At 44.4% G+C, this 25,013-nt stretch overlaps 1 protein-coding gene and 1 long non-coding RNA gene across 2 annotated transcripts in view; one reads left to right on the top strand and one right to left on the bottom strand.

Annotated features, from left to right (window-relative positions):
- LOC118939538 overlaps window positions 1–25,013 on the top strand; it is a 49,395-nt gene that overhangs the window by 14,744 nt on the left and 9,638 nt on the right. The window lies entirely within an intron of this gene.
- Window positions 1,725–4,775, bottom strand: LOC110492031 (peptidase inhibitor R3HDML). The gene is made up of 6 exons (XM_021565989.2): window positions 4,529–4,775; window positions 3,487–3,828; window positions 3,010–3,128; window positions 2,747–2,849; window positions 2,407–2,522; window positions 1,725–2,168 (listed from the first exon to the last, which is right to left on the bottom strand). The coding sequence occupies exons 2-6, from the start codon at window positions 3,811–3,813 to the stop codon at window positions 2,027–2,029; spliced, it is 807 nt and encodes a 268-aa protein (XP_021421664.1). The 5' UTR covers window positions 3,814–3,828; window positions 4,529–4,775; the 3' UTR covers window positions 1,725–2,026.

Below are 25,013 nucleotides of genomic sequence, written 5' to 3'. Positions count from 1 at the left end.
GCACTGAGTAAAAAGGAAGGAAGGACGAATGGGAGGCTGCATTTGTTCAACCACGGCGAGAAAGGGGGAAGGCGGAGAGTGGGACATGAAAGAGAAAGCTGGATTGGAGCATGGACAGAGGGTGATACCTCCCCACCTTCAGACGCTGAGTGTGAATGAAGTTAACGTTTTGGTTGAAAAAACATATAGTCCGTCCAGGTTGTGCAATGCACAGACAAACACTGGACAAATACAGTTTGATACAAATATCCCTGTGGGTGGCAGCAAGGTGACAACATATACAGGTCTCACACTGATATCATTACAAAATAGCGCATTTGTTTTCCTTGTGGGGACTTTCACTTTTGGTCGCATGTATGGGTCAGTTGCTGTCCCGAAAAGGAGTTTCCCATGTTGCTTTTCCTGAAAATGAGTTTTCCCACGGAATCAGATGTCCTCTGAAAACATCGAAATATTTATTGATTGATTAGGTGTCATAAAGTTTCACTCCAAAATATTTTACGAGCATGAACATGTAAAGAGGAATGAGGCATGCAGTGCAGATTCATCAAACGTACATTTGTGACACATACTACAAGGTAGAATATTTAGTATTAATATGAACCATTGTGGCCATGAAATAAAAGAGACAAATCACTTTATATTTGACTCCCAGTCTCTCATTGTTAATGGATATGAACCAATTGAATTGTATAGTTCCGGAGTGTCCATTGCGCAGATATCCCAATGATTCTGACCATAAAAGCCTCATTTAGTCCAGTTTTATAGCAGAGACGGACACTCTCTCCGGATGAGTATGGAGAATCAACGAGGTGGAAAAACATGGCAGCAGAGCAGATCCCCTAGCCTCCCTTGGCCTCCTAGTTAAATAAGCACAGATGCAGGCCGGGAGCCATTTGAGAGAATATGCACAATATAGCCTGTCACTGTGTCCATTTGATAATATCTACGTTCTCATGCGTACATGAATAGACTACATGAATTGACATCTTACAACTGTAAATGTAAAATGGGATTGATTGGCTGTTGCTAGTAACAAACGCCCATGCAAAGATAATGAGAAGAAAATCTATTAAAAGTCTCTTGAAGTCCTCTTAAGACAGACAGAGGTGAGAAAAAGCACCCTGGAACTGTAAGGTTCATTAAAACACCCACTACTGAGTTAAACTCCTTTCTTTTTTATTCAAAGAATGCTTGACAGTGTTGTCATTTTCAGGCCAATCATGACCTCTAATAAGTGAATTACAATGTTATAAAAGATAATTGGTCTACAACAGAACAATTCATAAAAATGATCTATGTCTCCAAATTTACAGTAAACATATTATACAATTTTTAAAAAACGAAAACAAATAGAAAACAGTGAACTATAAAAGTGCTTCATTTTCAATACAAATAGCTTCGCAAAATGTCACTCGAGCCGAATAATCAACCTAAAACAGTGCAAACAGTTTGTGGACTTATCAAACACGTTGGCATAGACCTACAAATATCATGAACTCATCTTCTCAACATTTTCAATAAAGGACATAATCAGACGAATACAACATAATTCCCTTGTGGTTTTAGGTAGCTGGGATCTGTATGTCCTGGCCCCAAATGGAGCTTTGCAACCCAAGAGTTTAAGTTCCTCAGGCTTCTAATTAGGCTTATTTCCATGCAGAGGAGAGAATTGACATCATCATGACCGAGGGGGGGGGGGGGGGGGGGGGGGGGGGGGGGGGGCTTGCCTAAACATCCAGTGGGTGGTGCATCAAACACTTGTTAATAATAAACACAAAAATAGTGGTACTGTAATTTAATCACAGAAACTTTTTTTTGTCATTTTTAGTTCCTTCCAACTTTGCAAAACCAGTTATTGTTTTTTTTTAATTACTGTTATTATTTAGAAATTCTTCGCATCTCACACATCTTCTCTTGCAGTTATTTTTTTTAATGAGATCAATGGAATGGTTCAACAGGAAACAGTTAATCATTTAAAGTCTTCCATTAAAACAGGGAAAATGTGACTGATGTCCAACTTGTTTTAATATCTTTTTCGTTTCTTGGCTTTGACTTTTGAACCAGCGGAGGAACACTGGTTTCTGTTGCACGAACCTCCATATTTTGATGGACAAGCAGAGCATGGTTTGCCACTCTTGTAGGGAGCCTCTCCAACCCAGTTTCCTCTGGAAGAGCAATACAACGTGGTTAACTACTGATCTTGTGTGTTTGTTTGTTTCCTTTTATGATTAGAGAATATTCACTTCAATGTAAGGTTCTAATGAATGTAGCTTGTACATTGAAAAATAAACGTATTCATCTCTAGTGGGTATATTCTACAGATTTGGCTTTTTTTGTGTTCATCATAACAAGACAGCTTACTTTTTCTATGAACAGAGAAGGATTTGTGTGTACATTACTTACTTGATAGAGTAGTTGCACACCAGGAACACTGCTGTTCTCCAAGAGCTCCCATACACGTTCATGTTTGAGCACTTGTTGATGGCACATCCCATCCTATTGGTATTGGCCCATACCATCTGAAACAGAAAGATGCAATGTATCAATTTGTTGATGCAATGTGTAGTTCTCATAGTCAACATGATTAATTGCAGACAAGTTCTCACACACAGTCACCCAATTTCTTACCAATACAAATATCAACTATACCAGTACAGTACTTATCTTCTGTAAATAGAAGACTATGGATAGAACACATCCCAGTCAATACATTCCCATTTAGTGCAATATCTAAGCCACACACCTGTGTATAGTGGGAACAAACTGGTCCACTGCATGTGTTGGGGTAGGAGAATGAGTTTTTCTCATCCTGCCAGGACCTCACCAGCTCAATGACTGATCGGTATCTAGGAGAAGAAAGACACATTTTGGATTTTCAAAAAATTCCAACCTACTTCATATTTGACCAGATATACAATAAGACAGTGTTCTTTAGGCAGCCATTGTTGAACCAAACATTCACATAAGCAACATGGAAAGAAGAGGGACAGTTCAGTTCAAAAGTACCTGCCAGAGTTGATGGACAGGTTTTGGCCCATATATCTCATGGTCTGTGAGGGTCCATGATCCCATATGCAGCGGGAAGCCCAGGAATCTGCTGATTTTGCCAGTTTCCCATCCCACACCTAAAGCATGGAGAGAGAGCAGCAGTTCAACACCTCTCAAAGATAAAAACTCATTAACCCTGCCCCTAGCATGAGGAAGGCTTTGCAGATGTCCGCTGGTCCTATCTATCTAGCGTCTCCTCACCACATTGTTTTACTTGTGTGTACATACCTACGCGACACTTGACTTACTCAATAAATATACGTGATTAAACATCGACAAAAGATATTTCTAAAATGTCAAATCTAACTCTAGTGTAGAGCAAAAACTCCAAAGTTATGTTTCCAATTTTTTTCCAGATTTTTTTCTGATTTGTCGGTCAGTCATGCCTCAGTCCCTTGTTTTCCTGCCCCGGTACAGTAGATGTCGGGGCCTCACCATGATCTCCATGTTGGCAGCTTGAGGGAAGACCTGGGAGCGGACACGGTTGTGATAATCCAGCAAGGCATTCATTTCTCTGGAGGAGATGGCTCTCCTCCTTCGGCTACGAGGCATGTCGATGCTAGTAAGATTCAGATTACTCCAGTCAGACTCTGCCTCGAAGGCAGACCTAGTTAGTTGGAGAAGGTCTGTCTGGTTGGATTTGGACAGAGACAGCACAGCAGCAGCACCAGTGTAAGGCATTGACCAGAAGATGGCAGCGAAGAGGAGCTGAGCACAAGCAGCACCCATCTCTACCCTCTGGATGGGGTTTTGATAGCACATGGTTCTAGTAGACTTCTGTTGAGTGGGGAGAGGAGGGAAAGCATGTTGAATGAATATAGATATTTTTAGAAACTGTCATAAGCTACAATATTAGGAGTCAAAAGAGCAACAATTATTGGGGAGAAAGCTTCTATTAAGTAATCTTTCTAATTCCTGTGCAAAGTGTTGTCTGAACTCTATGAACATACTTATCAATGTATAATGAATTAATTCATGATTATAAGTCAGAATCAAGTTTACAGAGGAGGTCAAGAGAATACAAATGCTACATTCTTAACTGTAGTTTGTTTGTAGTTAGGCAAAAAATATACAGTAGATACTGATAGCAAGAACCTTATACAGTGACAATATAATATATGCAAATCACTATCAATATTTAATTCATATGTAAATTGTACAGTCAGAATGTTGTCATGAAACTTGTTCATTTTAACACACATAGTCATACCTAAACTGTGAAAAATTATAGGAAGCCTATAGCTGAAACAATATTTTTACACAAGTATCTGTAATCAATATAATTATTTAATTTGACATTCTAATTCACAGTGGAAAGTTATAAATGTAATATTCTCTACTAGCATCAATGAAAAAGTATAACTACCATTCTTATTGCTTAATTCATCTCACATTCATCACAGTCTCCATTATATTTAATAAATACAAATGCCATGCACACAAAGCAGCAATGCCCCTGACCCAGACAAGTACATACCTTTATCAGTTATTCAAGCCCAGCAGAGTAGAGCAGAGTAAAGCAGCCAGCTAGGAGATGAGAAGCTCAGCAGATCCACACTTAAACACTAGCCTTTGCAAACAAGACCGTTTGACATATGTGGCAGGGGACTTTAACTGGGCCAACTCTCTCGCAGGGTATCTGACGCACTCACAAGCCCTCCTGTCTTTTCTCCCTCTTCCTTTTTTTTATCTCACAGAGGGTTTCTATCCAGGGGCCAGAAAACAATTTGATACAGTGCCTTGCGAAAGTATTCGGCCCCCTTGAACTTTGCAACCTTTTGCCACATTTCAGGCTTCAAACATAAAGATATAAAACTGTATTTTTTTGTGAAGAATCAACAACAAGTGGGACACAATCATGAAGTGGAACGACATTTATTGGATATTTCAAACTTTTTTAACAAATCAAAAACTGAAAAATTGGGCGTGCAAAATTATTCAGCCCCTTTACTTTCAGTGCAGCAAACTCTCTCCAGAAGTTCAGTGAGGATCTCTGAATGATCCAATGTTGACCTAAATGACTAATGATGATAAATACAATCCACCTGTGTGTAATCAAGTCTCCGTATAAATGCACCTGCACTGTGATAGTCTCAGAGGTCCGTTAAAAGCGCAGAGAGCATCATGAAGAACAAGGAACACACCAGGCAGGTCCGAGATACTGTTGTGAAGAAGTTTAAAGCCGGATTTGGATACAAAAAGATTTCCCAAGCTTTAAACATCCCAAGGAGCACTGTGCAAGCGATAATATTGAAATGGAAGGAGTATCAGACCACTGCAAATCTACCAAGACCTGGCCGTCCCTCTAAACTTTCAGCTCATACAAGGAGAAGACTGATCAGAGATGCAGCCAAGAGGCCCATGATCACTCTGGATGAACTGCAGAGATCTACAGCTGAGGTGGGAGACTCTGTCCATAGGACAACAATCAGTCGTATATTGCACAAATCTGGCCTTTATGGAAGAGTGGCAAGAAGAAAGCCATTTCTTAAAGATATCCATAAAAAGTGTTGTTTAAAGTTTGCCACAAGCCACCTGGGAGAGACACCAAACATGTCGAAGAAGGTGCTCTGGTCAGATGAAACCAAAATTGAACTTTTTGGCAACAATGCAAAACGTTATGTTTGGCGTAAAAGCAACACAGCTGAACACACCATCCCCACTGTCAAACATGGTGGTGGCAGCATCATGGTTTGGGCCTGCTTTTCTTCAGCAGGGACAGGGAAGATGGTTAAAATTGATGGGAAGATGGATGGAGCCAAATACAGGACCATTCTGGAAGAAAACCTGATGGAGTCTGCAAAAGACCTGAGACTGGGACGGAGATTTGTCTTCCAACAAGACAATGATCCAAAACATAAAGCAAAATCTACAATGGAATGGTTAAAAAATAAACATATCCAGGTGTTAGAATGGCCAAGTCAAAGTCCAGACCTGAATCCAATCGAGAATCTGTGGAAAGAACTGAAAACTGCTGTTCACAAATGCTCTCCATCCAACCTCACTGAGCTCGAGCTGTTTTGCAAGGAGGAATGGGAAAAAATTTCAGTCTCTCGATGTGCAAAACTGATAGAGACATACCCCAAACGACTTACAGCTGTAATCGCAGCAAAAGGTGGCGCTACAAAGTATTAACTTAAGGGGGCTGAATAATTTTGCACGCCCAATTTTTCAGTTTTTGATTTGTTAAAAAAGTTTGAAATATCCAATAAATGCCGTTCCACTTCATGATTGTGTCCCAGTTGTTGTTGATTCTTCACAAAAAAATACAGTTTTATATCTTTATGTTTGAAGCCTGAAATGTGGCAAAAGGTCGCAAAGTTCAAGGGGGCCGAATACTTTCGCAAGGCACTGTATATGTTAATACGCTCATTATGAAAACTCACTGCACTGGCTTCCAAGCCCTGTAAAAAAAAACACAAGAAAGATTTTCTAGTAATCATTGAAATACTGTATATGTATTTATATATTCTGTTTCTATAGAATTCATTGCACATGAATATCTCTTCTTCTCTTGTATTGGCTAATATTACTTGGATTTTTTTTAAATCCCTGAATGATAAAGATTTTTCTTTAAATCAACTATACAATGAGAGTTTTCCATCAAAATAATTTGTGGGTTGGGACATTTGAGTGATATTTCATTTGAGTGCTTAGGTCTGCCTAAAGAACTGTTTGTAATCGTAGAGCACATGCTTTGGCTGCCCCTCTATCTCCACAGTTATCCCCAAGTTGTTTTAATAAAACACAATAAAACATTTCAATAAATAAGAAGCATGCTTCCAGGGAATGAAAGGAGAGATGAATGCATATTAAGCATTAAAAGGTCCCATTTTGAAAGTGCCTGACACTGTGGAGTCAGCGTTCATCTCCAGCTGTCCCAGTGGATTCCAGGCATGAAGGTTCCTAGAACCTCTGCCATTTGTAATATACTGTACCTCTCGACTACCATGGCACTGCCAAGGTACACAGCACCAACTGTCAAAACTCTACCAGCAGTGTGGGGTCAAAGAGATCGCCAAGATACTTGCCTCCTCAGTAGAGCAAATATATAAGGTCAAAAGAGAGGTACAGTAACTGTCCAGTGGGAGCAGTCTGATTAAATCAGTGGTATTTAGGCATTAAATCAAAAGGTTTTCATACCATATATAGTCACACATACAGTTGGCATGTCAAATGGTTACACTTACATATTACATTTCTTTCTAGGAGACTGTCTACAGTAGATAGTACATGAAGTACTGTATTGTGTGTGATGGAATTGCTTGCTTACAAGAATCACTATACTGTACTTTAGTTTCAATAACTTCAGTTTCAATACTTCAGTTTCAAACACCATCACAGTCTAACCATTGACCACCCAAACCTCTGAATGTATGCGATGAATAATGAATGTCACAGTTGGGAAATACCTTGGATGTATGCCATGGAATCGTATGGAAAAGTCTTTACTTTGTGGAAGATTCATCCACCCTCTACCCCCATGCCATGCCCAACGAAAAATATGTTCTGTGTACAGAATGACCAGCACTCTTTAACTAAGGCATTCCAATGAGTCTTTCTCTCACTTTGAGTGGATGGGGAAAGCACAGGATTTCAGTCAAATTGGCCTAAATGCAAACTGAAATAGGTTTAGATTTTTAATCCAAATAAAACCCCATCATTTTGTCAGTCACCCAATTATCTCAAGGAAATATAATATACTTCCTGAAAAGCTTATATACTCACTGTAGTATCATAAACATCCCCTTTCGACAAAATCATTGAGGTACAACCATACTGATGCCTGCTATAGGTACTATAACCAGACATATGCCAGTGAACTGTGTGGTGACATTATTGACTCTCCCTAAACTTTGGCCCCATTGGCTCATCTTGACATCATATTTATCAGGATAAGGTAAAACCCAGATGCAGACCGTGTCAAAGTAACAATGTTTATTACAGCAACAGAGGCAAAGGTACAGGACGGCAGGCAGGCAGGCTCAGGGTCAGGTCAGGCAGAGGTCGGAAATCCAGATAGTGGCAATGGTACCGGACAGCAGGCAGGTTCAGGGTCAGGCAGAGTGATCAGGCGGACGGGTTCAAGCTCAGGACCGGCAAGGTTCAAAAACCAGGAGGGCGAGAAAAAGAGAGGCTGAGAAAAGACAGGAGCTGGCCGGACAACCACTGGTAAGCTTGACAAACAAGACGAATTGGCAACAGACAAATAGAAAACAGAGGTACAAGTACACGGGATAATGGGGAAGATGGACGACAGCTGGGGCGGGGTGGAGACAAGCACAAAGACAGCTGAAACAGATCAGGGTGTGACAGTACCCCCCCCCCCGGGGCGGCTACCTGGGCGCATACCTGGTTGACCGGGGTGCCAGTGGTGGAAGTCTGCAATGAGGGCTGGGTCCAGGATGGCTCTAGCGGGGACCCAGCACCTCTCCTCCGGGCCATAACAATCTCAGTCAACTAGGTACTGGAAACACCTGCCCCCTGGTCGAACCCTCAGGAGGCATCTCACCGTGTACGCCAGGCGGCCATTGACGACCCGGGGAGGAGGGGTGGGCCTGGAAATGGAAGACAAGGGACTGTGAGACACGGACTTGATACGGGACACATGAAAGGTGGGGTATATACGAAGGGTAAGGGGCAACAGAAGACGAACAGTAGAAGGGGCTAATGACCTTGGAGATGGGGAACAGTTTGCCGGGGGGACAGTTTGCGAAACTCCATCCGGACAGGCAGATCTCGGGTGGAGAACCATACCTTCTGTCCGAGATGATACCGGGGAGCCGAGGTCCGATGGCGATCCGCTTGTCGTTGATACATGGAGGTGGTCTTGACGAGGGCCGACCGGGTCAGTAGGCGAACAAACATCTGGACAGAAGGTATGCCGACCTCCTCTTCCTGCTCAGGGAAGAGCAGGAGCTGATATCCCAGGGAACACTTGAAGGGAGATAGGCCCGTGGCAGAGAAGGGAAGGGTGTTGCAAGCATATTCGACCCACACAAACAGCTGGCTCCAGGTGGTGGGGTTGGCAGAGACCAGGCAGCACAGGGTGGTCTCAAGGTCCTGGTTGGCTCACTCCGACAGGCCGTTGGACTGGGGGTGGAACCCGGAGGACATGCTGGCCGATGACCCAATGAGGGTGCAGAACGCCTTCCATAACTGGGATGAGAACTGAGGACCCCGGTCGGAGACCATGTCCACGGGCAGTCCATGGATCCGGAAGACGTGCTGCACCATGAGCTGGACCGTCTCTTTGGCAGAGGGTAGTTTGGGGAGAGGAATGAAGTGGGCGGCTTTGGAGAACCAATCCACCAGCCGAGGAGTCTTATTCTGTGCACAACTGTGCAAGCTGTGACAAATGTGGACATGTCAGGGACCTTGGTAGGCCACCAAAAGCGCTGTTGCAAAAAGGCCAAGATCTGACGGGCGCCTGGGTGGCAGGCCAGTCTGAAGGAGTTGGCCCACTCCAGGACTGCGGAATGGACAGTGTCGGGAACGAACATCCGGTTATCAGGGCCGGAGATGAGTGGTAGAGGGTAACGGTTTTTAACCGTAATGTCGTTGAGTCCCCGGTAGTCAATGCATGGGCACAGGGTCTTGTCCTTTTTCTCCACGAAGAAGATGCCTGCTCCGGCGGGAAAGGAAGAGGGACGGATAAATCCAGAAGCTAGGGAGTTCCCAATGTAGGTACCATAGCCTTGGTCTCCAGTCCCGACAGAGAGTACAGATGTCCCCGGTGCGGTGTGGTGCTAGGGAGAAAGTCAATCCCGCAGTCATAGGGTCGGTGCGGCGGAAACGATGTGGCCCAGGCCTTGTTGAACACCTCCCGGATGTTATGGTACTCCGCGGGAATGGCGGAGAGGTCTGGGGCACCTTCCAATTCCCCAGGAAGACGTCCCAGGGCAGGTTGTGCTGACTTCAGGCAATGGGCCTGAACGGGAACGGGCTTCAGCCCATGATGACACCAATAGACCAGTTAATGAGGGGATTGTGTCGTTGGAGCCAGGAGAATCCCAATACCACGGGAATCAGAGGGGACTTGATGAGCAAGAACTGGATCGTCTCGCTGGGGTTCCCTGACACCCGTAAGTGGATGGGAGTGGTGTTGTGAGTGACTCGGCCTGTAGAGCGCCAGTCCAGCGCTCTAACGTCCATGAGAATGGAGAGGTGCTGAGTGGGGACGTTCAGCTCAGACGCCAGGGTAGCGTCCAAAAACTCTCGTCGGCCCCAGAGTCAGTGAGAAGATACAGTGCATTGCGAAAGTATTCGGCCCCCTTGAACTTTGCAACCTTTTGCCACATTTCAGGCTTCAAACATAAAGATATAAAACTGTATTTTTTTGTGAAGAATCAACAACAACTGGGACACAATCATGAAGTGGAACGACATTTATTGGATATTTCAAACTTTTTTAACAAATCAAAAACTGAAAAATTGGGCGTGCAAAATTATTCAGCCCCCTTAAGTTAATACTTTGTAGCGCCACCTTTTGCTGTGATTACAGCTGTAAGTTGCTTGGGGTATGTCTCTATCAATTTTGCACATCGAGAGACTGAAATTTTTTCCCATTCCTCCTTGCAAAACAGCTCGAGCTCAGTGAGGTTGGAGGGAGAGCATTTGTGAACAGCAGTTTTCAGTTCTTTCCACAGATTCTCGATTGGATTCAGGTCTGGACTTTGACTTGGCCATTCTAACACCTGGATATGTTTATTTTTGAACAATTCCATTGTAGATTTTGCTTTATGTTTTGGATCATTGTCTTGTTGGAAGACAAATCTCCGTCCCAGTCTCAGGTCTTTTGCAGACTCCATCAGGTTTTCTTCCAGAATGGTCCTGTATTTGGCTCCATCCTGTCATGTATTGTCATGTTGTGTCTTTCTGTCCTTTCCTTTCACCCTGTCTCCCTCTGCTGGTCGTATTAGGTTACCTTTTCTCCCCCGCTTTCCCCCAGCTGTTCCTTGTCTCCTCCTAACTACCCATTCACCCCGTTTCCCACCTGTTCCCTTTTTCCCTCTGATTAGGTCCCTATATCTCTCTCTGTTTCTGCTCCTGTCTTTGTCGGATTCTTGTTTGTTGTGTTTCATGCCTGAGCCAGACTATCGTCATGTTTGATGTAACCTTGTCCTGTCCTGTCGGAATCTGCCGGTCTATCTGAGCCTACCTATGTTTGGTTATTAAAGAAGCTCTGTTTAAGTTAGTTCGCTTTTGGGTCCTCATTCACTCACCGTAACAGAAGAATCCGACCAAGAATGGACCCAGCGACTTCGGATCCTCTCCACTCAGCCGTCGAGATCCAGGGAGCGATGCTAGGCAGACACGAGCAGGAATTGTCTGCTGCTCGACATGCCGTTGAGACCCTGGCCACCCAAGTCTCCAACCTCACAGAACAGGTTCACCATCTCCGCCTCGATCCACCGGCCACTTCCAGGGCTTTCGAATCTCCGGAGCCCAGAATCAATAACCCGCCGTGTTACTCTGGGGAGCCCACTGAATGCCGCTCGTTCCTCACCCAGTGTGATATTGTGTTTTCTCTCCAGCCCAACACTTACGCCAGGAGCACTGCTCGTGTCGCCTACGTCATATCTCTCCTTACTGGACGGGCTCGTGAGTGGGGCACGGCAATCTGGGAGGCAAGGGCTGAGTGTACTAACCAGTATCAGGACTTTAAGGAGGAGATGATACGGGTTTTTGATCGATCTGTTTTTGGGGAGGAGGCTTCCAGGGCCCTGTCTTCCCTATGTCAAGGCAATCGATCCATAACAGACTACTCTATTGAGTTTCGCACTCTTGCTGCCTCCAGTGGCTGGAACGAGCCGGCCTTGCTCGCTCGTCTTCTGGAGGGTCTCCGCGCAGAGGTAAAGGATGAGATTCTCTCCCGGGAGGTTCCTTCCAGCGTGGATTCCTTGATTGAACTCGCTATTCGCATTGAGCGACGGGTTGATCTTCGTCACCGAGCTCGTGGAAAGGAGCTCGCGCTCTCCGTTGCCCCCCTCTCCGCATCACTACCATCTTCCTCTGCCGGCTCGGGAGCTGAGCCTATGCAGCTGGGAGGTATCCGCATCTCGACTAAGGAGAGGGAACGGAGAATCACCAACCGCCTCTGTCTCTATTGCGGTTCTGCTGGTCATTTTGTCACTTCATGTCCAGTAAAAGCCAGAGCTCATCAGTAAGCGGAGGGCTACTGGTGAGCGCTACTACTCCTGTCTCTCCTTCAAGATCCTGCACTACCTTGTCGGTCCATCTACGCTGGACCGGTTCGTCAGCTTCCTGCAGTGCCTTAATAGACTCTGGGGCGGAGGGCTGTTTTATGGACGAGACCTGGGCTCGGGAACATGACATTCCTTTCAGACAGTTAAGGGAGTCCACGGCCTTGTTCGCCCTGGATGGTAGTCCTCTCCCCAGGATTCAGCGTGAGACGCTACCTTTAACCCTCACTGGTTCTGGTAATCATAGCGAAACCATTTCTTTTTTGATTTTTCGTTCACCTTTTACACCTGTTGTTTTGGGCCATCCCTGGCTAGTTTGTCATAATCCTTCCATTAATTGGTCTAGTAATTCTATCCTCTCCTGGAACGTCTCTTGTCATGTGAAATGTTTAATGTCTGCTATCCCTCCTGTTTCCTCTGTCTCTTCTTCACAGGAGGAGCCTGGTGATTTGACAGGGGTGCCGGAGGAATATCACGATCTGCGCACGGTGTTCAGTCGGTCCAGGGCCACCTCTCTCCCTCCACACCGGTCGTATGATTGTAGTATTGATCTCCTTCCGGGAACCACTCCCCCCCGGGGTAGACTATACTCTCTGTCGGCTCCCGAACGTAAGGCTCTCGAGGATTATTTGTCTGTAGCTCTTGACGCCGGTACCATAGTCCCCTCCTCCTCTCCCGCCGGAGCGGGGGTTTTTTTTGTCAAGAAGAAGGACGGGTCTCTGCGCCCCTGCATAGATTATCGAGGGCTGAATGACATAACAGTTAAGAATCGTTATCCGCTTCCTCTTATGTCTTCAGCCTTCGAGATCCTGCAGGGAGCCAGGTTTTTCACTAAGTTGGACCTTCGTAACGCTTACCATCTCGTGCGCATCAGGGAGGGGGACGAGTGGAAGACGGCGTTTAACACTCCGTTAGGGCACTTTGAATACCGGGTTCTTCCTTTCGGCCTCGCTAACGCTCCAGCTGTCTTTCAGGCATTAGTCAATGATGTCCTGAGAGACATGCTGAACATCTTTGTTTTCGTTTACCTTGACGATATCCTGATTTTTTCACCGTCACTCCAGATTCATCTTCAGCACGTTCGACGTGTCCTCCAGCGCCTTTTAGAGAATTGTCTTTTTGTGAAGGCTGAGAAGTGCACTTTTCATGCCTCCTCCGTCACATTTCTCGGTTCTGTTATTTCCGCTGAAGGCATTAAGATGGATCCCGCTAAGGTCCAAGCTGTCATTGATTGGCCCGCCCCTAAGTCACGCGTCGAGCTGCAGCGCTTTCTCGGCTTCGCGAACTTCTATCGTCGTTTCATCCGTAATTTCGGTCAGGTGGCAGCTCCTCTCACAGCCCTTACTTCTGTCAAGACGTGCTTTAAGTGGTCCGTTTCCGCCCAGGGAGCTTTTGATCTCCTCAAGAATCGTTTTACATCCGCTCCTATCCTTGTTACACCTGACGTCTCTAGACAGTTCGTTGTCGAGGTTGACGCGTCAGAGGTGGGCGTGGGAGCCATTCTTTCTCAGCGCTCCCTCTCTGACGACAAGGTCCACCCATGCGCGTATTTTTCTCATCGCCTGTCGCCGTCGGAACGTAACTATGATGTGGGAAACCGCAAACTGCTCGCCATCCGGTTAGCCCTAGGCGAATGGCGACAGTGGTTGGAGGGGGCGACCGTTCCTTTTGTCGTTTGGACTGACCATAGGAACCTTGAGTACATCCGTTCTGCCAAACGACTTAATGCGCGTCAGGCGCGTTGGGCGCTGTTTTTCGCTCGTTTCGAGTTCGTGATTTCTTATCGTCCGGGCTCTAAGAACACCAAGCCTGATGCTTTATCTCGTCTCTTTAGTTCTTCAGTAGCCTCCACTGACCCCGAGGGGATTCTCCCTGAGGGGCGTGTTGTCGGGTTGACTGTCTGGGGAATTGAGAGGCAGGTAAAGCAAGCGCTCACTCATACTCCGTCGCCGCGCGCTTGTCCTAGGAACCTTCTTTTCGTTCCCGTTCCTACTCGTCTGGCCGTTCTTCAGTGGGCTCACTCTGCCAAGTTAGCCGGCCACCCTGGCGTTCGGGGTACGCTTGCTTCCATTCGCCAGCGTTTTTGGTGGCCCACCCGGGAGCATGACACGCGTCGTTTCGTGGCTGCTTGTTCGGTCTGCGCGCAGACTAAGTCCGGTAACTCCCCTCCTGCCGGCCGTCTCAGGCCGCTTCCCATTCCCTCTCGACCGTGGTCTCACATCGCCTTAGATTTTGTCACCGGACTGCCTTCGTCAGCGGGGAAGACTGTTATTCTTACGGTTGTCGATAGGTTCTCTAAGGCGGCTCATTTCATTCCCCTTGCTAAGCTTCCTTCTGCTAAAGAGACGGCACAAATCATCATCGAGAATGTTTTCAGAATTCATGGCCTTCCGTCAGACGTCGTTTCGGACAGAGGTCCGCAATTCACGTCTCAATTTTGGAGGGAGTTTTGCCGTTTGATTGGGGCTTCCGTCAGTCTCTCTTCCGGCTTTCACCCCCAGTCTAACGGTCAAGCAGAACGGGCCAATCAGACTATTGGTCGCATCTTACGCAGTCTTTCTTTTCGCAACCCTGCGTCTTGGTCAGAACAGCTCCCCTGGGCAGAATACGCCCACAACTCGCTTCCTTCATCTGCGACCGGGCTATCTCCTTTTCAGAGTAGCCTCGGGTACCAGCCTCCGCTGTTCTCATCTCAGTTCGCCGAGTCCAGCGTCCCCTCCGCTCAGGCTTTTGTCCAACGTTGCGAGCGCACCTGGAAGAGGGTCAGGTCTGCACTTTGCCGTTATAGGACGCAGACTGTGAGGGCTGCTAATAAGCGTAGAACTAAGAGTCCTAGATATTGTCGCGGTCAGAGAGTTTGGCTCTCCACTCAGAACCTTCCCCTTAAGACGGCTTCTCGCAAGTTGACCCCGCGGTTCATTGGTCCGTTCCGTATTTCTCGGGTCATTAATCCTGTCGCGAGTTCGACTTCTTCTTCCGCGATACCTTCGTCGCGTCCACCCGGTCTTCCATGTCTCCTGTATTAAGCCCGTTCTTCGCGCCCCCGCTCGTCTTCCCCCCCCCCCCCCCATCCTTGTCGAGGGCGCACCCATCTACAGGGTCCGCAGGATTTTGGACATGCGTCCTCGGGGCCGTGGTCACCAGTACCTCGTTGATTGGGAGGGGTACGGTCCTGAGGAGAGGAGTTGGGTTCCCTCTCGGGACGTGCTGGACCGTGCGCTGATCGAGGATTTCCTCCGTTGCCGCCAGGTTTCCTCCTCGAGTGCGCCAGGAGGCGCTCGGTGAGTGGGGGGGTACTGTCATGTATTGTCATGTTGTGTCTTTCTGTCCTTTCCTTTCACCCTGTCTCCCTCTGCTGGTCGTATTAGGTTACCTTTTCTCCCCCGCTTTCCCCCAGCTGTTCCTTGTCTCCTCCTAACTACCCATTCACCCCGTTTCCCACCTGTTCCCTTTTTCCCTCTGATTAGGTCCCTATATCTCTCTCTGTTTCTGCTCCTGTCTTTGTCGGATTCTTGTTTGTTGTGTTTCATGCCTGAGCCAGACTATCGTCATGTTTGATGTAACCTTGTCCTGTCCTGTCGGAATCTGCCGGTCTATCTGAGCCTACCTATGTTTGGTTATTAAAGAAGCTCTGTTTAAGTTAGTTCGCTTTTGGGTCCTCATTCACTCACCGTAACACATCCATCTTCCCATCAATTTTAACCATCTTCCCTGTCCCTGCTGAAGAAAAGCAGGCCCAAACCATGATGCTGCCACCACCATGTTTGACAGTGGGGATGGTGTGTTCAGCTGTGTTGCTTTTACGCCAAACATAACGTTTTGCATTGTTGCCAAAAAGTTCAATTTTGGTTTCATCTGACCAGAGCACCTTCTTCCACATGTTTGGTGTGTCTCCCAGGTGGCTTGTGGCAAACTTTAAACAACACTTTTTATGGATATCTTTAAGAAATGGCTTTCTTCTTGCCACTCTTCCATAAAGGCCAGATTTGTGCAATATACGACTGATTGTTGTCCTATGGACAGAGTCTCCCACCTCAGCTGTAGATCTCTGCAGTTCATCCAGAGTGATCATGGGCCTCTTGGCTGCATCTCTGATCAGTTTTCTCCTTGTATGAGCTGAAAGTTTAGAGGGACTGCCAGGTCTTGGTAGATTTGCAGTGGTCTGATACTCCTTCCATTTCAATATTATCGCTTGCACAGTGCTCCTTGGGATGTTTAAAGCTTGGGAAATCTTTTTGTATCCAAATCCGGCTTTAAACTTCTTCACAAAAGTATCTCGGACCTGCCTGGTGTGTTCCTTGTTCTTCATGATGCTCTCTGCGCTTTTAACGGACCTCTGAGACTATCACAGTGCAGGTGCATTTATACGGAGACTTGATTACACACAGGTGGATTGTATTTATCATCATTAGTCATTTAGGTCAACATTGGATCATTCAGAGATCCTCACTGAACTTCTGGAGAGAGTTTGCTGCACTGAAAGTAAAGGGGCTGAATAATTTTGCACGCCCAATTTTTCAGTTTTTGATTTGTTAAAAAAGTTTGAAATATCCAATAAATGTCGTTCCACTTCATGATTGTGTCCCACTTGTTGTTGATTCTTCACAAAAAACACAGTTTTATATCTTTATGTTTGAAGCCTGAAATGTGGCAAAAGGTCGCAAAGTTAAAGGGGGCCGAATACTTTCGCAATGCACTGTATATACTTTCCCAAATAATGACCTGGCAAAAAGAATAGGCCAGAGAGTGTGAGAGTAGTGTGTGTCCATGGGACGTCAAATTCAATAAAGCAAGCTTGAGAAAGAAGATTCTTGGTATTATAAAAATAGGTACTCCGTCTGCACATGAGCACGACAGCACAGACTGCGAATATACAGTGCATTCAGAAAGCATTCAGACCCCTTCACTTTTTCCACATTCTGTTACATTACAGCCTTATTCTAAAATGCATTAAATCGTTTTCCCCCCTCATCCATCTACACACAATAACCCATAATGACAAAGCAAAAACAGGTTTTTAGAAATGTTTGCAATTTTTTTTTTTTTAAATGTACACTGAAATATCACAATTATTTTTTATTTCATCAATTTTAGAATAAGGCTGTAACGTAACAAAGTGTGGAAAAAGTGAATGGGTCTGAATACTTTCCAAATTCACTGTATGCATGTAATTCCTTTCTATTAAACAAAGCTTTGGTGTTTAGAAAAGCTGTTGTGGAACATCTGTGACCTCTCTACCTCAGATGTGCAAAAGATGTTTGGAACCTGCCAGGTGAAGTTTCAGTTACGCGAGGTCACTATCTAAACACTAAATTGTACAGCCGTCACTCATGAAAAGCTTATATTAAGTGACAGTTTAAATGTCTGTTAACTTTGGCGTTAATAGTAGATGTGGGATGATGAAAACACAGGGTATGAAGCGGAATCAGCATTCTGGATTCAGTGTTCTCATCACACATTGACTTGTTGTGAGTCCGATTGACTTCAAAGGTTTTTACATGTTTTATTCTGTAAATCAAGACTTAACTCCAGGTTGATTTAGACCAGTTGGATCAGCATGGTGACTGATTAGGTTCTGGATAAGGTTGCAGAGATTTCCAGAACTCTGCTCTGTGTGCACCTGAGTGGAAACACAAGCATTTTTGCTCTGTTGAGTTACATTTTACATGCTTTTGTGATCTGCAGGTACTGTAACTGCCAAAATAAAGGAAACACTTGAGGAAATGAGGGATACAAAGTATACTGAAAGTAGGTGCTTCCGAACAGGTGTGATTCCTGAGTTAATTAAGCAATTACTTAACATACCATCATGCTGAGGGTCATGTATAAAAATGCCCAGTTGCCCATTATTTTGGTTACCATGGCTAGAAGAGATCTCAGTGACTTTGAAAGAGGGGTTTAAAGTGTGTGTGTGTGTGTGTGTGTGTGTGTGTGTGTGTGTGTGTGTGTGTGTGTGTGTGTGTGTGTGTGTGTGTGTGTCTCACAGTCACCAGATCTCAACCTAATTGAACACTTATGGGAGACTCTGGAGCAGCTCCTGAGACAACATTTTCCACCACCATCAACAAAACACCAAATTATGGAATTTCTACTGGAAGAATGGTGTCGGCCCTATTAAGACCCTTTATGTTGCTGATTCCTTTATTTTTGTATTTACCTTTATGTTTGTATGTTATGTTATGAAAAGCAAGGCGCATTCATTTCCCTGCCTGTTGATTCATTACATTTTCCTCCTCTTTTTTTCCCCAGCCATGGTCAAATACATGCAAAACATTTTATGTGTTTAGAACCGGATAACTCAAATATAACCTACAACCTTCAAATCCTTCAGAAATACCTCATCACGGTCTAGTAAAGTGTTGTCAGACTCTTATTCAGTGCGCTCCTTCGAAGAGTCAGTGTAAACCCAAGAAGGCATAGGAGTTCACCAAAGAGCTATTAGCCGGCATCTGGGTCAAGGTTCACCTCAAACCCTAGTCCCAAAATAGGTGTTTCTCCTTTTGAAGCACTATATAGATGTCTCTAATTTTGGATAATGCGTATGTTTCATAATAGATAGGTTGTTTAATGAGAATTTACACTATTCCATTTTCCTACGTTAAAATCTATTTGTCCTGTGTAAGCATTGTAAATCGTTTATTTTCTACTCTCTTTTTTCCTTATAAAACATGTGATTTATGTGTTGCTATTGTGCCGGCCCCTAGTGGCCAATATATGAACTACTTGTGAGTCAAGTAAAAGGTTTTGCATGGTCAGTCTGACGTCTGTAGTGACCTACAGAATACAGCATTTACTGCAATGCGGCCTCTGCAGAAGGCAGGGCATTCATACGTCTTGCGCTTTGCATAGCAGCGCATAGCTGTTGAGTAGCACTGTTGTGAAGGAAGTTGTCAAGGAAGTGAGTTTGTATTTATACAGGACCCTCTACCGTCAACCCACTCATGTCAATGGGTGGCCTGTCCCCGGCTGTGCGTTAAAAACAGACCGCAAAATGGAATATTTTACTTGGCAAGAAAGACCGGGCAGAAGAGCCTACCGGTTGACGTCTCAATCGCGTTGTGCTTGTTTTGTCCAGCAGAGGGGGCTGCTCGCCATAGCAGCTTCATTCACTCTTCTTCTTCTACTAATTACTTGCTCGCGATAGTTTTAGAGAAAACTGCTGTGGAAAACTCGGCCAGAAGCTAGCATTTGTCAGGTGAAACCACAACATCAGCACAAACGTCTTTTCAAGCCAGATAAGTTACAATCGTTTGAGATACTAGCTAGTGATGTTATAATGTCACAATTTATTATATAGATAGATGATCTGCTCTATAAGGTTTTAAATAGGTTATGCTAGTGAACGTTAGCTATGTAGACTAAGTTAGCTAGCTACTGTTATAGCTAGGTTAAAAAACGTCCCCATGTAAACATGCAGTGGACTGGCTATTTTGAAAATATGGTTGTATTAAATGAATGCACAATTAATTCTGAGAATATTTTTGTAGATTAAAATTTAAATGGTTTGGCATGATGATAGTAGTGTGAAAAATAGTTAGAAATGTTCATGGATAACATTAGCAGTGGAGAGGAAGGAGAGGAGGAAGACTGGATAGGAAAAAGAGTAAAGGAGACAGAGAAGGAAAGGTAAAGATATGATTACAGAGCCTGACAATTAATTTTTCCAAACAAAGTTTTTGAGATAAAATACAGAAATTAGGCAAGCGATGGGAAGCTGTTAACCAAAGTATTTTATCTAATAGTATGCTATTTATTAATACAGATTGGAGAGGAAGGAGAAGGGAAAATTAAGTGAGTAAAAAGAGTGAAGCAAGGAGGGTGTGGAAAGGTGAAGAGAAGGAAAGGAAGACGACACATTTCTCCCTGTAAATTAACACATTTAAATAGTGCAAACGTGTTAAATTATATCCATGGTATTTAAGTGATAATGCACGAGAAGCCAGTGTTTGGAGGATATATTGGCACGGTGTTGTTAGGCCCGAGATGAAGTGGAGAACAGGTATTGTGCCAAAAATCTCCCCCCCCCCCCCCCCTGCCAGAATCATCCCCTCCCCCTCTAATTTCCTTAATTTTGTGGCTAGAGTCAAATACTTTCTGTGACACACATCAGAGTCAAATACTTTCTATAGAACAAACTTCACGTCAGGATAGGCAACCAAAATTAATAATTAATGTATGTGTGTTATATTAAACATAAAGGAGGGAGTAAAATGTTGGCAAGCAATAAACATTTCAGAACAACTATGGCTGAATTATTATCCTTACGCTTTCAAAAATACTAGTAGAATAAGGCATGGGAGAGATTATTATTTATAGACATACAAAAATCAATAGCGGATTTAGGTATGGGTATCTTGCCGCCCCGGGCGCGGGCGCTGAAGGGGGACGCCTTACAAGTTAGAACCGCCACATACACTTGAAACAAATAGCCAAACCGAAAACTGCTGACAAAAATGCTTTCTGCTACTAAGATCAGTGAAATGTAGGCTAAACTGACAATTGAGCGAAGAGCAGCAATCTCAACTAGCAAGCAAGTCGCAGCAATGAAGACAGCGGGGGATTCTGGCACAACACCGGCATTACCACTTAATACCATGGCTATAATTTAACACGTTTGCCGCTATGAAATGTTTTAATTTACAGGGAGAAATGTGTTCAACATCCTGGGTTACCAATTGGTTACGAACATATTCAAATGATTGACATATTTTTCTTTAAAAATGTTATATTGATGAATTTATTAATACATATTTCATCCTTCCACAAGATATAGAGTTGCTACCCAAGCTGGCTGATCGGTCCGTTTGCTAGAGACCCGACCCCGTCATTCAGTCTTTTGGTTTTGTATCTATTGACGCGACCCAATAGTTTGTTCTAAATGTCCCATTGCAATACTGGCTGGCAACTGTGCTTATCCCATGCTTGCTAGCTAGACAACTACGGCTAACTTAGTCACATCAAAAAGTCCTGCCAGAATAACAGCAAAGTAGCTGTATTTGCATTTGTTTATGTCTCACCCTGATCTGTTTCACCTGTCTTTGCGCTTGTCTCCACCCCCCTCCAGGTGTCGCCCATCTTCTCCATTATTCCCAGTGTATTTATATCTGTGTACTCTTGTCTGTTGCCAGTTCGTTTTGTTCGTCAAGCCTACCAGTGCGCCTGTATTTTTTCTAGTTCCTGTTTTCCCGGTGTTGACCATTCTGCCTGCCCTGAGCCTGCCTGCCGTTCTGTACCTTGTCACATCACCTTGGATTATTGACCTCTGCCTGCTGTTCTGTACCTTATGGACTCTGATCTGGATTACTGACCTCTGCTTGCCCTTGACCAGTCATTTTGCCTGCCCCCTGTTCTAGTAATACACTTTTGTTACAACGACACTGTCTGCATCTGGGTCTTCTCCTGAAAACTAGTTTAATCTGTTTTCTAGTGACATTTATTTGGATACATCCATAACAAGGAGCTAATGATGCATGATTTATCCTGGCATATAAATGTGCTCTCTCCTCAGGACAGTTGTTCAGAGGAGCTAGCAAACAACACAGCTAACATAATCACTTCAAACTGAAGCCAGAAAGACTGCAAGCTAGCTGCACTTTGTTTTACCTTTTTTCAATAGAATTTTTTTTGCTTATTTGAATGGCTTGCAATTAAAAAACTAAATTTCATTTAGTTCCAAACAGCAGCATGATTAAATAACAGACAGGGACCTCAGTGCTGTGTAACACAGATACAGTTACTGCTGCACACCATTTTTACACTTGTCTTTTTCCATTTACACAGCCTGATAACAGTTTGGTTATCTTTAGAGTTCCATCAATGGTATTTTTTGGTGTTGGTTATGGTAGAATGATGGATGACCATGAGTACACAGGAGTGCCAGGTCTACAATTGACAACATACATTTATATATAGCAACAAGCACACCCATGTTAGTTCTACCACATAAACTCAGCAGAAAAAGAAACGTCCTCTCACTGTCAACTGCATTTATTTTCATGTGTAAGTATGTGTAAATATTTGTATGAACATAACAAGATTCAACAACTAAGACATAAACTGAACAAGTTACACAGACATGTGACTAACAGAAATTGAATAATGTGTCCCTGAACAAAGGGGGGTCAAAGTAACAGTCAGTATCTGGTGTGGTCACCAGCTGCATTAAGTACTGCAGTGCATCTCCTCCTCATGGACTGCTCCAGATTTGCCAGTTCTTGCTGTGAGATGTTACCCTACTCTTCCACCAAGGCACCTGCAAGTTCCCGGACATTTCTGTGGGGAATGGCCCTAGCCCTCACCCTCCGATCCAACAGGTCCCAGACGTGCTCAATGGGATTGAGATCCGGGCTCTTCGCTGGCCATGGCAGAACACGGACATTCCTGTCTTGCAGGAAATCACGCACAGAACGAGCAGTATGGCTGGTGGCGTTGTCATGCTGGAGGGTCATGTCAGGATGAGCCTGTAGGAAGGGTACCACATGAGGAAGGAGGATGTCTTCCCTGTAAGGCACAGCGTTGAGATTGCCTGAAATGACAACAAGCTCAGTCCGATGATGCTGTGACACAACGCCCCAGACCATGACGAACCCTCCACCTCCAAATTGACCCCGCTCCAGAGTACAGGCTTCAGTGTAACGCTCATTCCTTTGACGATAAACGCAAATCTGACCATCACCCCTGTTGAGACAAAACCGCAACTCGTCAGTGAAGAGCACTTTTTGCCAGTCCTGTGGTCCAGCGATAGTGGGTTTGTGCCCATAGGCGATGTTGTTGCCGGTGATGTCTGGTGAGGACCTGCCTTACAACAGGCCTACAAGCCCTCAATCCTGCCTCTCTCATGCTATTGCGGACAGTCTGAGCACTGATGGAGGGATTGTGCGTTCCTGGTGTAACTCAAGCAGTTATTGTTTCCATCCTGTACCTGTCCCGCAGGTGTGATGTTCGGATGTACCGATCCTGTACAGGTGTTGTTACACGTGGTCTGCCACTGCGAGGATGATCAGCTGTCCGTCCTGTCTCCCTGTAGCTCTGTCTTAGGCGTCTGACAGTACGGACATTGCAATTTATTGCCGTGGCCACATCTGCAGTCCTCATGCCTCCTTGCAGCATGCCTAAGGCACGTTCACGCAGATGAGCAGGGACCCTGTGCATCTTTCCTTTGGTGTTTTTCAGAGTCAGTAGAAAGGCCTCTTTAGTGTCCTAGGTTTTTATAACTGTGACCTTAATTGCCTACTGTCTATAAGCTGTTAGTGTCTTAACGACCGTTCCACAGGTGCATGTTCATTAATTGTTTATGGTTCATTGAACAAGCATGGGAAACAGAGTTTAAACCCTTTACAATGAAGATCTGTGAAGTTATTTGTATTTTTAAGAATTATCTTTGAAGGACAGGGTCCTGAAAAGGGCACTCTTATTTTTTTTGCTGAGTTTAGTTACCAGTTCTCTCATCACACATCAAAGGAGAGGAAAAATGTTGAGAAGCAATATAAAGTGGATCCTTCAAACCTGCGCAGTAGTAGCCTATGGAAGTAGAAATGTTGGGGGATGGTGTTATTGGTGTGTTTGTGTATAATGTAGGCTACAAGCTTATGGGAAAAATTCCTTCTCAGACAATAAACTTATTCCCTTAGTCAGTACATATGAGCAGTCTCTGTGTGAAGCCTGTCATTTAGCATAAATACAAGATAGGCCTGCTCTCGCTACTCCTGCTGCTGCCATGTAATGAGCCGTTTGGTTTTTCATGTCAGCAAACTTTGTCCAAACTTTGTTTTGGCAGCCAGAAAACAAATTTACCCAGTGATGTAGCAGTGAGCTTTTCCCGGACCGACCGGTGATACATAGAGGGACTGAGGGAGACAGTGACAATTGGAACATCATTCCTGACGGAATTTACAGGAATTGAAGGAATTGAAAACTCTGCTTTCTAACATAAACTTTCAGCCAGGCATTTAGCCACAATGAATGGTTTAACAGGTGTTAAGAAGGTCCAAAAATGACAATGTTATAGCACACAATGAGGCCTACCTCTGGAACGTTTGTCTACGTTTTACCTACGTCAGTAACCTTTAGAAAGACAAGACGCTGTTATTCCCTACACCGCAAGTAGGAAACAGTGTGGTCGTGTGTATGTTAAAACTGTCCTCAAAAATGTAAATGGAGGTTACAAACATTGTAGAGAGTAAACTATGTTAAAGGCTACATTTGTAATGGACTTGAAATAATCAGCATAATTTTAGGCTATAATGTGTACCAGACCTGGGTCAAATACATTATGTCAAATACTTCAAATAATTGAGCTGTGCTTGATTTAGTTGGCCTCGTACAATGGAACCAACAGAATAGTCCCAAAAGTTCAAATTGTGTGAAATTAATTTATCATCGGTTCTAGGTGGCACATACTGCTAAAGCGGTTTCGAGCCCCCCTCACATTATACTTCTAGAGCGGCAGGAGGCCTAGTGCTTTGAGCTTTGGGCCATTAACCGTGAGTTTACTGGTTCGAGTACCTAAACTGACAAGTACCTAAACTGAAAAATCTTTTGAAAAATCTGATAATGTGCCCTTGAGCAAGACACTCAACCCTAATTAGCTTCACAGGTGCAGTACTACTATAGCTGACACTGTGAAACTGCACCTATCAGATGTAAATGACTATATATATATATTTATATATATATATATATTGTGTATATAACTACACAATCCCTAAGGTTAAAATGACCACTATTTTAAAAGATTGTCATTTAGTAGTCAAATAG

Source organism: Oncorhynchus mykiss, chromosome 16, assembly GCF_013265735.2.
Source record: "Oncorhynchus mykiss isolate Arlee chromosome 16, USDA_OmykA_1.1, whole genome shotgun sequence".
NCBI lineage: Eukaryota > Metazoa > Chordata > Actinopteri > Salmoniformes > Salmonidae > Oncorhynchus > Oncorhynchus mykiss.
The sequence above is the reverse complement of the archived record's forward strand: the minus strand, read 5'-3'. Positions and strand labels throughout refer to the sequence as shown.